The sequence below is a fragment of the Penicillium canariense genome (assembly GCF_028826845.1).
Source record: "Penicillium canariense strain IBT 26290 chromosome Unknown utg000002l_segment0_segment0, whole genome shotgun sequence".
In the NCBI taxonomy this organism is placed as follows: Eukaryota; Fungi; Ascomycota; class Eurotiomycetes; order Eurotiales; family Aspergillaceae; genus Penicillium; species Penicillium canariense.
The window spans coordinates 1,583,914-1,598,847 of record NW_026622729.1 but is presented as its reverse complement, the minus strand read 5'-3'; the positions used below and the strand labels follow the sequence as shown (position 1 = coordinate 1,598,847).

The following is a 14,934-nucleotide window of genomic DNA, read 5'->3' as shown; positions in this document are numbered from 1 at the left end:
GACCTTCCGGTACTCACATTCTTGCGACAGCGGCGAGCAATCGCCTTTGCAGTCTTTTGGAGGTTCTTTTGCAGGTCTTCCTGGAGATCCCGTTGAATTTCCGTTCCGAGCGTCTCGCAGAACCTTGGGGTTATCCTGGCCCGTCCACTGGTGCAGTTGCAACCGAAGTGAGTGCTCAGATCGCCTGTTACTTCTGATGCATCAACTTTCTCCACTTCGCGCCGGTGCGACACGAAGTCACGTGCCTGTAATTGGGATGACATAAGCCACGCCCCAAAGGATCGGCCAGCGCTGTCAACCAGAGCGAAACGGCTGTGTTATCCTGCCTCTTGCGCCTTCCTCGTTAGAACCCAGACCGGTTTTGTGTGATAAGGCACAAGAAATGCTTGATACTTGGCGGGTTTCCACTAAACGAAACCTGTGCCTTTCAGCAGAGCAGGACCAGAGATGAGCGCTGTGGAATCAGGTTCAAATACCAGGCGTGTATCTGCCACTCGATTTCTGGGAATGCGCCCGCCGCCCAGTCTGGACCCGCCCGCCCTTCCGTGTGCGCATTGACAACTAAAGTACGAAATCTCCGGCGCGTAATCTCTCCCTCTCTTCGCTGGCTGCGGTGAGACTGCCAGTCTTCCTGACATGGCCTTGGCTCAAATGTCCTACAACAATATACACCTGCCTCCACAGTCACGACCCGGAGTCAACGAGGGGAACCAGGCCTACCTGGCTGATGAGCAGCAACAGCAGCAGCAGCAGAATATGACGGAGTCTTACGCACACTATGGCATGCAGGGGCAGCAGCAGGGAGGGTACCAACTTGTGCAAAATGAGTGGACGCAGCGGGTCTTGGAAGAGATGAAGGACTTGCTTCTTCTACTGAGTGCTCAGGGTCGGATTACTTATGCGTCGCCGTCGTCGAAATCGATTACCAGCCGTGTACCCAACCAGCTCGAGGGCAGCCTCTTTTCTCAATACATCCACGAAGACGACAAGCCTCTCTTCCTGCGGGATATGGATGAGTCGGTGGCGACAAGCAAACCATTTCGGACTCATGTGCGGTTGCAAAAGTCCAACAGCACTTACTCGCTGGTCGAAATTTACGGACATCCACACATAGCGAACCAGACAGGGACACAGGGGAGAAATACCTCCAGCCAGGACCGCTGCACGGGTTTCTTTATTATGTGTCGACCTTATCCCACGAAGAACTCCCTGCTTCTCGACTCCTTCCTGGAACACAAGATCGAAAACGCACGCTTGGTGCAGCAAATTGCCAAATTAAAGCAGGAAGAGGAGGAAGAGGCAAACCTGTCCCGACTGTCGTCCACCAAGATTGAAAATAGATCGCTTGAAATCCAGCCCTCCGCCCAAGGAAGTGGAAGCGGTAGCGGTAGTGATCAGGAGTCTACCGAAACCGTGGCGCCTAATTCTGATGAGTCTGACGCTGGCCCTCCGAAGGATTACTTCTCTGAGGGTGCCCCTCATGCTGGTGGTCTGTCCCACATTGATGGTATCGAAGTCATGACCGGTCTCTACTATGGCGATGGCGAGCGATCCCAGGGACTCAGTACTGGTATGCGCCGAGGCCGGTTGATCCAATGCGACATCGATATCACCACCGCGGCGGATCAAGCCCGTAATGTTCAAGAAGGCGACAGGCGCAAGAGGCTCAAAGGACAACATGTTTGCGGTGACTGTGGAACAGCAGACTCGCCTGAATGGAGGAAGGGTCCTGGTGGACCGAAGACCTTGTGTAATGCGTGCGGCTGTATGTTCTTGTGCCGGTATCAACTTCCTCTATGACTCTAAGCTAACTCTGTTCATCAACGCAGTGCGCTGGTCCAAAAAGGAGAAAAAACGCCAGGAGATTTGAGCCCCTTCATCGGACTGATAGCCACCCGCGACCGACGGAGAGTCCATATCTGGCTTCGTTCTGGCTCTGCAACTGTACCCTTTCCGTCCTCTTGGTCCTGCTTTCCCGGTCGGGGGGATAATTCCTGTTACGCTTGGCTCTTGAGATATCGCGATCGGAGTTTACCTATGTTTGGTATCTGGATAATCAACCAAATTCTTGAGATTCAGCATACTTTATGACGTTATGATCACTTTTCAAACCCCTTTCGTGCCTGGAATACTTGTGTTGTATATATTTCGCCATTCTCGGGTCTTCATTCTTGATTTATGGATGTGCTTCTTGCGAGTTAGGTATCAGCATACGTGATAGGTTTACCGAGGTTATCAATATTTTTGTTCCTTTGAATTGCTTCATGTATTCCAAAATTAGGTGATAGCTGCCAATGTAATGGCTGGAAACAATAGTTTCATCTTCAAACGCCATAGATGATAGTATGATATGTACTTGAGGGGGTGGTGTATTTTGATGCTTTGCCAGTCAAGGATAGCAATGGGGTAAGAGAGAAAGAATGACATAGCGCCATCCTGAGCCCCAGTCAAACCGTATGAATAAAAGATGGTATCGTAGGAAATGTGTCAAAAATAAAGCAACGCATTGGATCAAGCTTATTTCTTCGACGCTTTCTTGGGCGGTGGTGGGAAATACATAGGTGACCCTGGCCCTGACTGGGGCTCTGTCGTCTGTGGTTGAGGCTGCATTGGTGGAGTGGTGGGCATGATGGAGGCATCACGTAGTGGGAGGTCCGACGAGGTATTTATGCTGCCGAGTCGGTTAAAGCCTGGGGTACGCCCCGGGGTCGGCGGAGTAAACGGGGCATGGAGCGGCCCTCCGTGTGTTACAGGGCTTGTAGCAGCCATCGGTGGGTAACCGGGGGTTCGAGGCATCATGCCTTGTCCCTGGCCCATGAAGGCAGGCGTCATAGGGATCATGCTGGGCGACTTGAGGATCTCTTCCTCGAACTCTTTCTCGATGCGTTTCTCTTCTCTTTGGTCCAAGATCTCCTCGCGCTCCTCCTTGGTAATGAAGCAGGAGTGAACAACAACAACAAGTTCAACGAAGTAGAGAGCACTTCAGGCAACCGTTAATATGATATACTTGATAAACCAGGGAGCAGGAGTTCCTCATACATAATAACGACCGAGACGGCGAAGAGCGACTTTGCTTGCATGCAATAACCGATATTTGACTTGTGTGCAGCAACACTGCAGCTCTTCGCAATATACCATGGTGGCCCCGGCTGGGGGTGCTTCGGGTCCGACATATCGCTACCAGCCTGGTAACGTGCCGATACAATATAGAGTACCATGATGGCACCGTGAATGAAGGCTCCGAGCGGAGGGAAGAACAGGTGCATGCAGTGGATAGGAAATTTGACGATTAACATAAAGGTGCTGACAACTCCGATGACTAGGTTATAGTTGGTCATACTGTCTCAGGGTCAGCTACACTCGTCTTGACGTGGGCACGAGGAAGGCATACAAAGATGACCAAACCATGGGAGCTGTAAATGGCCGATAGTTGGCCGCAGCGTACAGCGCCGCATTGGGGGCGCTATTGAAGCCGTTGTCTGCGCCATCTTGCCATAGCAACGTCCGATACGTATTGTGCGAAGCAAGACCCGTCAGAATCAGGATAACGACTGTGATCGGAAACTCAACTACCATAAGGTAGAGGGTGAGCTTGTAGTGCCGATGCCTCCTTGGGAAGAAGAATTGCATGGTGGCCGTGGTAAATCGCGGTCAAACAATGCTGATTACTCTTAGTTTGTGCCGCGGAATCGCCGCTCACCCAAAGCAGATGCGACAGCAGAAAGAGTGGAAGACAATGCGATTCGGCCAGGCCGGCTGGCTGCGACATTCAGCGCTTCGCATGTAGAGGCTAGAGTCTGAAGATTTGGGGTATAAGTAATAGGATCAGAAAAGCACAAGTCTGGGCGATCCGGAGGGAAGGCGTTAGATATGAGCCCGCAGACAACCCCCCCGGGCCACCGTCACTTCAGTCGCCCAGGGCCGGCCTGCAGAGAGGGGAACGAATCAGCAGGGGATATTGGGCGCAGGAAGCTCTGGAGTGTTTTCGGGAGGTGCATCTGGCCAATGCGTGCTGGCAGCAAAGCGCCAGAGCGAGCACCAGTCCAGGGCCGTCGCACCAATAAGATGCTACAGACAGGGGCTTGGCTGCCGGTCGTCACACGCTAACGAGTGTGATGGGATGGCGGATCTGCACGAGGGAGCGCTCTGCAACACGGCGAGCTCACGGCACGACGACTCGGTCTTGCGGCCTGCATGACTAGTGCGAAACGGTTGACGAAACGATGTGATGGTCGTCTCTGTCACCTTGTCGGTGATATGGCATGCAGCGCTGCTCGGGTGCTCGGGTGCTCGTTGTATACTCTGCATTTCTGTCTCACCATCACACCCAAATACAAGCAGTGGGTAACTTAGCGTAGAGCAAATGATCATAACATCTCTAAAGAATAAAAGGTGACGTATTCCAAGAGGTGGAGTTGGGAAGAACTACTTCATTTACAAATCCGGATAACAAAAGTAGGTCATGTGGTCGGACAACACCCGCATCCAACTTCAGCTTCCTCACTGATCCAGTTGGAACAGAATCATACTCTGCTGTACTCAGCATTTAAACCTGCCCTGTTGAAGTCAACTCCATCTGATCTAGGCGCCTCGCTCTGCTGCATCCACTTATCCCATCAGCTCCGTTATCTAATGAGGGGGTTCAGACCGCCGTACCAACCAAGCCAACGCTTCGCACTTCCTATCCGAGGCTGGCACCGATCTTTGCAAACTATATATCCCATCACACCAGGTACAGTGCGTCGCCTGATGAGTTCCCAGCGCGAAGACTCGATTCCACACGAGCTGCGCACAGCAGCAGAACCCCGGCAAAACAGACTTTACCCAGTGCGCCTGTCGCATGTGGAGCAGGTCAACCCCTCCATCCGCCTGCTACAGTTTGCTATTCCAATCCGGGAGAGTAATGTACGTACGACTAAGATTGCTTTTTGAGGAAGGATGTGAGACCTGAAAAAAACGTATCTTTTTCTTCCATGCATTTTTGATTAGATACTCGGCATAATGTCTATGTTTATGTGCAAGCATGATGGCCGATGACGCACTCTGAGCTTATACATAAGAAAAGTTACACAACCTACCTAAGTACCTGGGCTGATGACTCGTTCTGCAGGATGGCAATCAGCTGGAACCATTTTCTTTCCTTCCGGGTCAATGGCTAGATGTTCACATACCATCCATCGCAACGGCTGGTGGGTTCACCATCACATCTACTCCAGCAGATGCACAAGCATTGCCGCCGCCTGAGTCACCAGTGGAGCCACTAGTTGGCGAGGAAGCCAGATCATCCACACCATCACAAGGGAGGGAACCATATGTGGAATTGGCAGTCCAAGACTCTCCTACAAACCCACCGGCCGCGTGGCTATGGAAACCAAAGCAGGAGATTGTCGGCAAGGAAGTGAATATCCGTGTCGGTGGAAGCTTTGTCTGGCCACCCACCGGAGTTGAAGTACAGAACATCAGAAATGTAGTCTTCATTGCCGGCGGCGTGGGCATCAAGTGAGTGATTCGTTAGCTACAGATTGAGGATGAATATCAGCGAAGCTGATACCATTATAGCCCTCTCATCTCGATTCTCTCTCACCTCAATAATCAAAGTCAACGCACTCAGCCCTTGAACATACATTTCCTATACTCTACTCGACTCCCACAAGGACACGAAACAACACCATCAGATACGCTTTTCAATCAAATCCTCTTCCTCCCACGCGTTCGTCAAATAATTCGCTCTCAAGAACAGTCCCACCGCCTCCGAATTTCTCTCGATCTCTTTCTCACGAATTTGAGCTCCTCTTGTCTCACCTCAGCTGATAATCCCGCTGATTTCACAATCCATCGAAAACGAATTGGAAAGCATGATCTTCGCTCGGCGGTCGTGGGCGGGGATGGCAAGCTGGACCCGCGTGAAAGCGTGGCCTACGTCTGTGGACCACCGCAGATGACGGATGAGATAGTCGAGATGCTAAAGGAGGTTCTTGGAGAGGGCGGGGGGCAGCGAGTCTTCTATGAGAAGTGGTGGTAAGAAATTATGTCAAGTGAATGATAGAAGATGGAAAACATACGGATATTCTTACGATCGGAGCATGAACAGACAAGAAAATGGTGGAATATTCGGTAAGAGATAGAAACCCTACGGACGCCGATCTTTTGCAGGCCAGGGAACAGGGAAAATCTATGTACAAGGGTGTAAGAAGGAAAATGAAAATAGATGGAGTCGCCCACAATGGAAACGACAGTAAGACAGGAGCAGAGAGGCAGATGGGCTCATGGTCGAAAAATAACAAAGAACAGAGAATGAAAAAGTCACATTGATAAAGAAAGGAAGGGTAGCCTCGTTAAGCCGATTCACCGGGGCCTTTGACAGCACCGCCGTCGACAATCATCATCTCGTCGATCTTGGCTTCTGTCTGTCCCCATTCTAGACGCTTGTAGGTCGTCACTCGGCCCGGGCCCATATCGAAATCGAAGAAGCGTACGCGCCGGACGTAGTCGTTGTAGCCACCGTAGCCACCCAGACCCACGCCACCGCCGTAGCACATCCACAGTGACGGTTTTTCATTTGGATCTTGCTCGAGCATGCAGTAGTCGTTGACGTGATCGCTGCAAAGAGAGAAATAAGTACCTGGTTAGGGTTGGATCATGGTAGTTCAGTACTTACTGTCCGCAGCTGACAAACAAGACGCCCTCTTCTTCGAGAGCTTCCTTGAAACCAGAGTTGAATCCGGGCGCGGTGGGCGCTTCAGTCCACTCCCCCTTCCAGTACTTGCCGTTGCTTCGATATTCGGGTAATGGGATGTGGATGAATGCCATATTCATGTGGATATGAGTGTATCCTTGATGTTTTCTCCTCAAACTTTGGGCAGTGTTTTTGAACCAGCGAATTTGACTAGGCTTGATCCAGTCGTAGCCACGGAACTGGCGCTCATCAGGGGAATAGGCGTGCGTGTCGAGGAGGTAGAAAGTGAGAGCAGAGTGCGTGCCACTGCCGCGGTCGAGAACCTCGACGATATAGTTACCGACTCCGTCAATATCTTCAGGGCCGGTGGTCGAAAGGGAATAAGGTAAGTCTTCGTAGATGGACATGAGCTGTGCTCGGTTCAGGTCACCTTCGTCGTCATGGTTGCCAAAGATGACAGCGTATGGGATCTTGCGGTCGACGAGCAGTTTCACGCCCTTAAAAACGGCACTTTGGGCATCAGGGGAAGTTTCTCCATTGACCTGGTCACCGCTCAGAACGACCATGTCAGGCTTCTCCTCGTCGAGGAGGCGCTCCACGAACTCCAATGTTCGGGGGTCGGCTTCACAGCTTTGTCCAGGCGCCAATTCAGCGGGGACGGGGTCACGGCAAGCACCAAGACCCGTGCTCAAATGCAAATCCGCAAGTTGCATCACCTTAAACCTTCCATTCTCATTGATCCTAGGCGTAGGCTTCTTGTTTTTCAGTGGGTTGCCACGCCGAATGCTGAGACGAGTCTCCAGCTTCTCTGTCCGCCCATCCAGCAACAAAGGGGTATCTTTGACCTCCCAATTGGGACGAGGATCAACAGCATCAGCGCCGAAAAGCACATCCACATATGTCACCGCCTTCTCCGAGTCGCTGGCGTGGCGTGAGGCCGTCCGCTTCAGCCAGATGCCACCTGGTCGGGGCTCCCACGCCTCCACCTCACCCTTGGGGCTATATTCGGTCGGTGGGGTAAGACGACTGATCTTGAGGTCGATGACCACCTTGTCATCCGGTCCCAACTCTTCTTCCTTCTTCCGCTTAAACTGAATATAGGCCGTCGAGGTCCAGCCCGAGCGCAGGTAGAGATCCTTGTCGATGCGGTACCAGGACTCCGGGTCCAGCTTGCAGCTCGAGAAGGGATTAATCGAAGAACATTGGGTGACTGTCACATCGGTGATCACAAAACCGGAATAGTGCATGGGAAGGTGGCCATGGATCGACGCGGGTAGGACACGGAACTTGTTGTCGAGGAAGACGATTATGAGGAGCGCAAACGTTACTAACAAGCCGAGCTGAACGCCCGTTCGGACCTAAAGGGATAAGATCGCATTAGCAAGCGCCGTCAGAGCTTCGAGGATGGAAACTTACGAGCCGGCGAGCCATGATGAAGCTGGTTTCACCCTGGCAAGGACTTTGAGAAGAGCAGGGTAGCGCACAGGCGCATGATGCCACCTATGACGGAAGGGGGTGCTTTGAACAGGCCAAGAGAAAAGCAACAAATTTAGGTCCATTCACAAGGCCATAGAGCCATAAGGGAGCAGATGGGGGAAAAGATGGGGTTGTTTTAGGAGGAGACTCCAGGAGACGCTTGGACTCGGAAGGCGGTCACTTTTCGACATTTGAAGCCTCTCCGCTTTGATCTCATGAAGGATTCATCTCTATTCATTGCAATTACCAGTACCTGAGGGATCTAAAATACTCAAAATGGTGGTGCAGTGAAGCACCAGTCCCCCTCGAGAAAAGATATATACACCAAATTTAATCTATATGTTCATCTAATCTAAGCGCTCTTCGCCCGGATGGCCACATCGCTCGGCGACTTCTTACCGGCGAGAATATCTTGGGTGGTGGAAAGAATGGTGGACCAGTCCTTGAAGGTAGTGTAAGGCATACCTCGGCGCTCGCAGAAAGTCACCAGGTCTGAGGATATGTTAGTTTCCGACCGAACAGATGTGATATTCTTGGGTAGATTCGGGCGTACCTTTGCCTTCCTTCGCGAACAGGAGGTTGGTCTCCGCAGCCGCGGACAAGTCGGACACACCGTCGCCAGCATACAGAAGGATCGGGCGCTCGTTGTCGGGAAGAGCAGCGTACGGCTTGATTTCGAGGGACTTGTCGTGGCCGAAGTGGCTAGAAACCGGTAGTCGTGAGTAGTGGTTCAAGTAGGAGCGCAATCCTACACAGGGCTTCACAATTACTCACCTCTCATCGTGATACTGAATCTGCCAGCCACCCTCGCTGTTAATGCCCTTGCCATCCCGCGAGATCACCTCGTTGCAGACAATAGTGAGGTGGCTCTTAGGCTCATGGCCAAGGAACTGCTCGAGCAGCGCGCTAATGATCGGGCGCATGCCGGAGGACAGAATGACGATGGGCACGTTGTTCTTCTCTGCCCAGTAATAGAACTCTTCAAAGTATGGGTCCAGCTTCATGTTCTTCTTCAGGGTCTCGATGCACTCGTCGTAGGGGGTCTTGATGCTCTCGAGCATTGCGCGGAAGGCATCACTGAACACAAACACAGCAGGATCAGCTCATGTACCGCGAAATGATCGGACAATTAATTCTTACCGGAAACTCATGGTCTCCTCCAGAACCGCATCGTTCAGCTTGCGGCGCTCCTCGCGGCCGAAGCCAAGGTTGTCAATCTGCGAACATCAGTCAGGGAGGGGCTTCGGATGGCGACAGGAATGGAGAATGCGAACCATGAAGTCATTGCCTGTAGCCCGCGTAAGCATTGGGTCATTCCAATCGTTTGATGGGTGGCGACTCACTGTCGTCTACGGTGATTGTACCGTCGAAGTCGGTGAAAAAGATCAACTTAGGCTTGGTCTCCATGTACGGAAGGACAGTGGACCCCATCTTGACGGGTGCAAGGCGCGAAGGTAGAAAGGAGCCGAAAATGAGTCGACTGCTGCCCTCGAGTAGGTAAGTGATTGGCGGAGGTAATGACAGAGCAATTGGACTGGAGATTAAGAAGAGTCAAAAAGATCTAAATGGAGGGGCGCCCTCCGGTGAACGGCGAGGGGAAGCCGGGGAGGGGATTGGCAAGTGGGTCTTCCAGGGCCGCCGAAGTGGGTTTGGGCGCTGATGGAGCAAGATTTTCCCATTCAGGACAATTTTAGCTCCGGATTGCAAACAGCTCGCTATGGCTCGTCTGCTGCATGCCTTGCGGCGAGTCCTCGGGCTGACCACCCCGTCGGCCACTGCCGGCCCGCAGGCTCGGTCGATCGACACCGACTTCTCAATCTTCAGGGGTGCGTCGTTCGTCGAGGCGGGTCCCCGACAACGTGAACGGCTGGGCTAACCAGACGCGCAGAGGGCGATCGGGCCGTGCTGCATCAGAAGCAGCCGCAATTGACGAAGCCATTGAAGGCGGGCGACAAGACACAACTCCGCCGCGGATACGTCGCGCATGATCGCATCATTGGGAGCCGGGTTTGGAATGCGGTGCAGGCGCATAAAGGCAGGACGCGATCAATGACCTCCCCGTGGCGACATGCACTAACGTGAGGCTTCATAACAGGCCCTGACATTCGATTGAGCCTCCCAACCTTAGAAGAATACGTCGCCTTGACTCCTCGCCTCGTGACGCCGGTATGCGCAAAGCCCGTGTGAACCACGATCTCCTCTGCAGGTGCTTACGCCAGTAGATCTATTCGCACGACGGAAACTTGATTGTCTCCCTCCTCGACATTCATGTGAATCCTCCTGCCGCAGCCGAGACCCAGCCTCCATTGGAAATCCTCGAATCCGGCACCGGCCACGGCTCCTTGACCCTCCACCTCGCGCGCGCCATTCATGCCGCTAATACCACTCCACCACCTCGCCCGTCGCAATCGCAGATTCAGTACTTAGAGGATCGAAATAAGAAGCCGGGGGAGGAGGACACGAATCAAGCAGCCGGAAACCAGACCGCGACGAGCGACGACACCACCCAGCAGGAATGGGATACATGGCGAATGGAGCGCAACGCCGTAATCCACACCGTGGATGTCTCGCCAAAGTTCTCTGCATTGGCAGAGCGGAATGTCAGAGGCTTTCGCCGTGGGATCTACGCTGGCGATGTTGACTTCTACGTCGGGCCCGTCGAGAACTGGATCGCCGAGCAGACCAAGCGGCGGACGAAGACCGGTGTGCTGTCTGCGTTGACCGGACCGTCCTTGGTGGAGCCCTTCTTGTCGCATGCCATTCTGGACATGCCATCGGCGCATCTGCGGATTCCACATGTTGCGCCCATCTTGAGGCGGGATGGCTACCTTGTTGTCTTCATGCCTAGCATCACTCAAATTGGTGAGTGTGTGCAGATAATCCGCAAGCAGCGCCTGCCCTTTGTGCAAGAACGCGTGGTTGAGCTTGGGCTCGGAATGACTAGTGGGCGGCATTGGGATGTCCGGCTCGCAATCAAGAAGTCCGGGGCCGATCCTTCATCTTGGGCGGCGTCCGCAGCTGAAGAGACTGCCCCGTCTGCTGATGCGGAGGAGGCAGCGTTTCCTGCCGAAGACAGTGTGGACGATGTCACTGTCCCAGAAGAGCCCGTCAAAGACGAGGAACCCGTCATGGTCTGCCGACCCAAGGTGGGCATCCGTACTGTGGGTGGTGGCTTCGTCGGCATCTGGCGGCGCATCGAAGATCCTTCTGGACGATGACCCCGTCTTTCTCTGTGATCGGACATGTTCTCACTGTATTATATACCATTTGCATTCACCTGTATACTAACCTGGACTGACAACATCTCAACAAGATCTTAAACATGTACCATGGACAGCGATATCAAAACAGAATACCAAAATCGATCCAATCAGATACCCTAACATACCTCAGAGCTTAGCTTTGTTTCCAACCTCTTCTTCGTTCTTCTGCTCAACCGACATGTGTGCACTAACCTCTCGGGCCCCATCAGTGGAAGCAGGGACAGGGCATCTCGCCAACATCCAGTCCAGCATGTCCTTCGCGAACCGAGGCTTCACGTCCCCCGGCTCCATATGCAGCCGGTGATACGCTCCCTCATACGAAGCAAAGCTCACATCCCCCTTCGCCTTCAACACACCAGCCAATCTCTTCGTCGCGTCCCAACTGGTAATTCGATCCGCATCACCATGTCCAAACCACATGGGCAATAACTCCGTCTTCCCAATATCCTTTCCCGATAACTTCTCCAACCACAATGCCCGATCTAACATACCCGCCAACTGCTCCAGCGTGCCGATATCATGACACAGTTCATCTTGGACATAATCCGCAACGACCGTCTCATCGCGGCACACATACGTGGGGTCGAGCGGGGAGTGTCGCTGCATACGTGGGAGTATGCGGGACACAAGTCTTCCAGCCACTACCGTCAAGCTTGCCGGACGAGAGTCTGGGTGGAGGGCAATAAATGGCGAATATGCCAGTACGCCGGCCAGTTGAGGACGAGCGCCGGATGAGTTGTACGGTGATTCTGGGTGCAGGGCGTAGGTGAGGACCTCGCCGCCGCCCATGCTGTGGCCCATGAGGAACAGCGGTGTGTTTGGTTGCTCGCTTAGGCTAAGTAGGAATGAATGAATGTCCGACAGAACTAGCGGGGTGCCACCCGTGTTGCCGCGGTCTTGGGGGCGTTTGAAGGTGCGGCCCCAGCCTCTGGTGGTGTATAAATATTTAGTTTATTTTTTGGAATCCACGTGAATGCCCATTTGAAGTGCATCGAAGAAGAGCAAACAGAGGTCTGGGCATTGCTCACCGTTGGTCAAAGGCCCTAACCTCGATGCCAGAGGTTGCGAGGTTCGGGAAGAAGTCGTAGTAAGCATTGCCTTTTAGCCCCGTAGTTAGTTCGCCCCTTGAACGAACTAGTTTCGCGATAGCTACTCAGTCAGAACTCACAGTGGTCACTGAAGCCGTGGACAAAGGCTAGGACGGCGCGGGTCGGTCCATCAGGCTGTATATTGAAGTTCTAGCACCCGTCTACTGTTTGACACGCGGGAAGAGACCAACCTTCCAAGTCTTGGTGTAGAGCTCGACCCCATCAGGGAGCACGTGTGTGCCTTCCTCGACGCTCATGGTTGATGATCTTTGTGTAAAGTAGAGTAATATCCAGTCGACGTTAGAAATAGGTGGAGGTGGAAGATCTATTTGATTGGCATGTGAATTTGTGGCGCAGCCCGCCTTTTTACTAGAGCACGGCCCACTTATTGTACGGAGTCCCGGATGTCTTTCGACGGTTCTTGGCTTATCCTTTCTGTTTTAGCCTTCAGCCTCTCGCCGCTTTTGCTCAGTGAGTGGAACTGAACACGGCCCTGAGCGCACGGATCGGATCAGTGAGCCTTACATAAGGTCATGGACATCTCACTGAGCCGAGGCTGACCAGTCTGATGCAAAGCCACCATCGCTTAAATAGCCCTGTCTGAGAAGTAAGGGCCTCTTCTGAATGGCCTCCAACCTCATAATTGGGCTATCGTTTGGTAGGACGGAACAAAGTGCGTTCCAATATTTGGCCTATCAGCTTCTCACAAGAATCTTTACTCCCCGGAACAGTCGCTTATGCTTGTCTGTCCCTCGCTACCCCTCAAGGGTTGATGTCTTAGGTACTGTTATCAGCCGTTACCAGGGACCAATTGGCTACAAGGCGTGAAATGAATCCTTCACCTTCATCAAAGCTCCATCAAAGCTCCCAGTAACAAATTAAATGCTCCGATCGAAATGAATTTGAGGCCTGTCACGTCAAGCCGAGGTCCTAGGATCTTACTGGATTCAATAATCAGATAACGCTTTAACGCTACTGATTGCTCCATCATCAATTCGGGCTCGGCACAGAATATTGAACTATCACTTCTAGTAATCAAAGAGTGATCATCTCCCATCGTCGGCGTCAATTGACCAACCCAATTCTATCCCTCGTTCCCCCCTTCGAGATCCTGACTCTTATTTAGAGCGCCTTCCATGCATTTAGCCAAACACACCGGGTTGGCAACTACTATGAGTCGATCGAGTCGATCGACAATCAAGATTGCAATAGAAGAAGGTCGCTGGGTTGGCGATATCACAACACCCGACAGTGTCCCACAGTAAATACACTGGGCCGATGAAATCAACCCTCAGAGGAGCGACGCTGTGAATCGCCTGAATATCCGCCTCTGTGGCTGTTACGCACTGTCATGCAATGAATCCGGCCTAGGTCTAGCCTTGATATGAGTGGGAGAAACCTGGAAGGTTCCATCTAGTCTCGTTCAACTTCCATTAAGAAAACCATGATTCTCGGCCTTGGATCTTCGAAGTGTAGAACCTAAGGGCTAATTGATCCCTAAAAGTAGATATTGGCAGTTGCGCCATTGTGGTCGGCCGTCCGCCGCAGCCAGTACATCTCACTCTCGCTTGTATGCCCGTCATATTCGTCGGCATCGGCCAATCTTATAAAGAACCTATCCCCAAGACAAGATATCCAAATCCTCGAGTTGCAGATGCTTGCCCTGCTCTACGCTGGCCCAAAATGGCATTCCCGACTAAGGAACAGAAGGTCGCCCTTCTTACAGCTCTCAAGCCACTTGCAAATATACGAGATCCTATATTTGCCAAACTGGACGATTGTGAAACTTGAGAGTGGAGATGGTCGTATCTAGGTATAAGTCGAGATCACCCCTCGGAACTGTCGCAGGTCGCACTACGCTTTATCACCACGAAGAAGCGCCGTTCTACATGGAAGTTGATGTCAAGGTGGTGGAGTCTCATTCCTGTGCGGAAATATATCTACCGCAGAACAGTGCAGTACTGCATAGGTTTAGCTAGTCCGCCAATCTTGTTTACAACCCCCCTCCTGCAGGTAATGTTCGGATTTAAATGTCATGCTCGCACTAAGCCCGCTCAATATACCTTCCCCGTTTCATAAATTGGGTATTCTTTTTTTGGTATCTCCCACTCTACAAAGACAGAGGCTTTGGCGACAAAAGAATGCGGGGATCTAATAGAGCGGTAGCAGTAGTGTATACCCAATCTACAATCTACATCTACAAGAACTGGGACGAATTCAAATGGCCACGCTCTATTCTCGACTGGACCTGAGCTATGACAGACAAGTACATGGATCAAAAAACTCCCTTCGCCAGGCAAAAACACAAAGAGCAACCTCACATGAAAGCCCTTCGGCCACCTGTTCCACCTGAACACCAACCACCCGCCCTAAGCGTCGTGAAGCCGTCTCAGATGACGTTAGAGATTAGGTGAGATGAAACCGAGAGATA

At 52.4% G+C, this 14,934-nt stretch overlaps 7 protein-coding genes across 7 annotated transcripts; 3 read left to right on the top strand and 4 right to left on the bottom strand.

Annotated features, from left to right (window-relative positions):
* Window positions 1-651: 651 nt before the first annotated feature.
* N7482_003783 (GATA transcription factor LreB) lies at window positions 652-1,870 on the top strand (the record flags this gene model as incomplete). Its single annotated transcript, XM_056685908.1, has 2 exons — window positions 652-1,765; window positions 1,830-1,870. 2 exons carry the CDS (start codon window positions 652-654, stop codon window positions 1,868-1,870), a joined length of 1,155 nt encoding a protein of 384 aa, XP_056544650.1.
* A 647-nt stretch (window positions 1,871-2,517) lies between these two features.
* On the bottom strand, window positions 2,518-3,630 carry N7482_003782 (uncharacterized protein; the record flags this gene model as incomplete). Its single annotated transcript, XM_056685907.1, has 3 exons — window positions 2,518-2,980; window positions 3,040-3,339; window positions 3,392-3,630. The coding sequence occupies 3 exons, from the start codon at window positions 3,628-3,630 to the stop codon at window positions 2,518-2,520; spliced, it is 1,002 nt and encodes a 333-aa protein (XP_056544649.1).
* Window positions 3,631-4,749: 1,119 nt separating this feature from the next.
* N7482_003781 (FAD-dependent oxidoreductase) lies at window positions 4,750-6,022 on the top strand (the record flags this gene model as incomplete). The annotated part of the gene is made up of 3 exons (XM_056685906.1): window positions 4,750-4,905; window positions 5,111-5,499; window positions 5,560-6,022. 3 exons carry the CDS (start codon window positions 4,750-4,752, stop codon window positions 6,020-6,022), a joined length of 1,008 nt encoding a protein of 335 aa, XP_056544648.1.
* A 313-nt stretch (window positions 6,023-6,335) lies between these two features.
* On the bottom strand, window positions 6,336-8,107 carry N7482_003780 (metallophosphoesterase family protein; the record flags this gene model as incomplete). The annotated part of the gene is made up of 3 exons (XM_056685905.1): window positions 6,336-6,600; window positions 6,659-8,034; window positions 8,093-8,107. The coding sequence occupies 3 exons, from the start codon at window positions 8,105-8,107 to the stop codon at window positions 6,336-6,338; spliced, it is 1,656 nt and encodes a 551-aa protein (XP_056544647.1).
* A 397-nt stretch (window positions 8,108-8,504) lies between these two features.
* On the bottom strand, window positions 8,505-9,583 carry N7482_003779 (putative Phosphoserine phosphatase; the record flags this gene model as incomplete). Its single annotated transcript, XM_056685904.1, has 6 exons — window positions 8,505-8,644; window positions 8,706-8,854; window positions 8,927-9,229; window positions 9,293-9,369; window positions 9,427-9,440; window positions 9,496-9,583. 6 exons carry the CDS (start codon window positions 9,581-9,583, stop codon window positions 8,505-8,507), a joined length of 771 nt encoding a protein of 256 aa, XP_056544646.1.
* Window positions 9,584-9,869: 286 nt separating this feature from the next.
* Window positions 9,870-11,370, top strand: N7482_003778 (tRNA (adenine-N(1)-)-methyltransferase; the record flags this gene model as incomplete). The annotated part of the gene is made up of 4 exons (XM_056685903.1): window positions 9,870-9,978; window positions 10,041-10,212; window positions 10,267-10,318; window positions 10,375-11,370. The coding sequence occupies 4 exons, from the start codon at window positions 9,870-9,872 to the stop codon at window positions 11,368-11,370; spliced, it is 1,329 nt and encodes a 442-aa protein (XP_056544645.1).
* Window positions 11,371-11,541: 171 nt separating this feature from the next.
* Window positions 11,542-12,760, bottom strand: N7482_003777 (acylglycerol lipase; the record flags this gene model as incomplete). The annotated part of the gene is made up of 4 exons (XM_056685902.1): window positions 11,542-12,343; window positions 12,444-12,513; window positions 12,584-12,638; window positions 12,695-12,760. The coding sequence occupies 4 exons, from the start codon at window positions 12,758-12,760 to the stop codon at window positions 11,542-11,544; spliced, it is 993 nt and encodes a 330-aa protein (XP_056544644.1).
* Window positions 12,761-14,934: the final 2,174 nt, after the last annotated feature.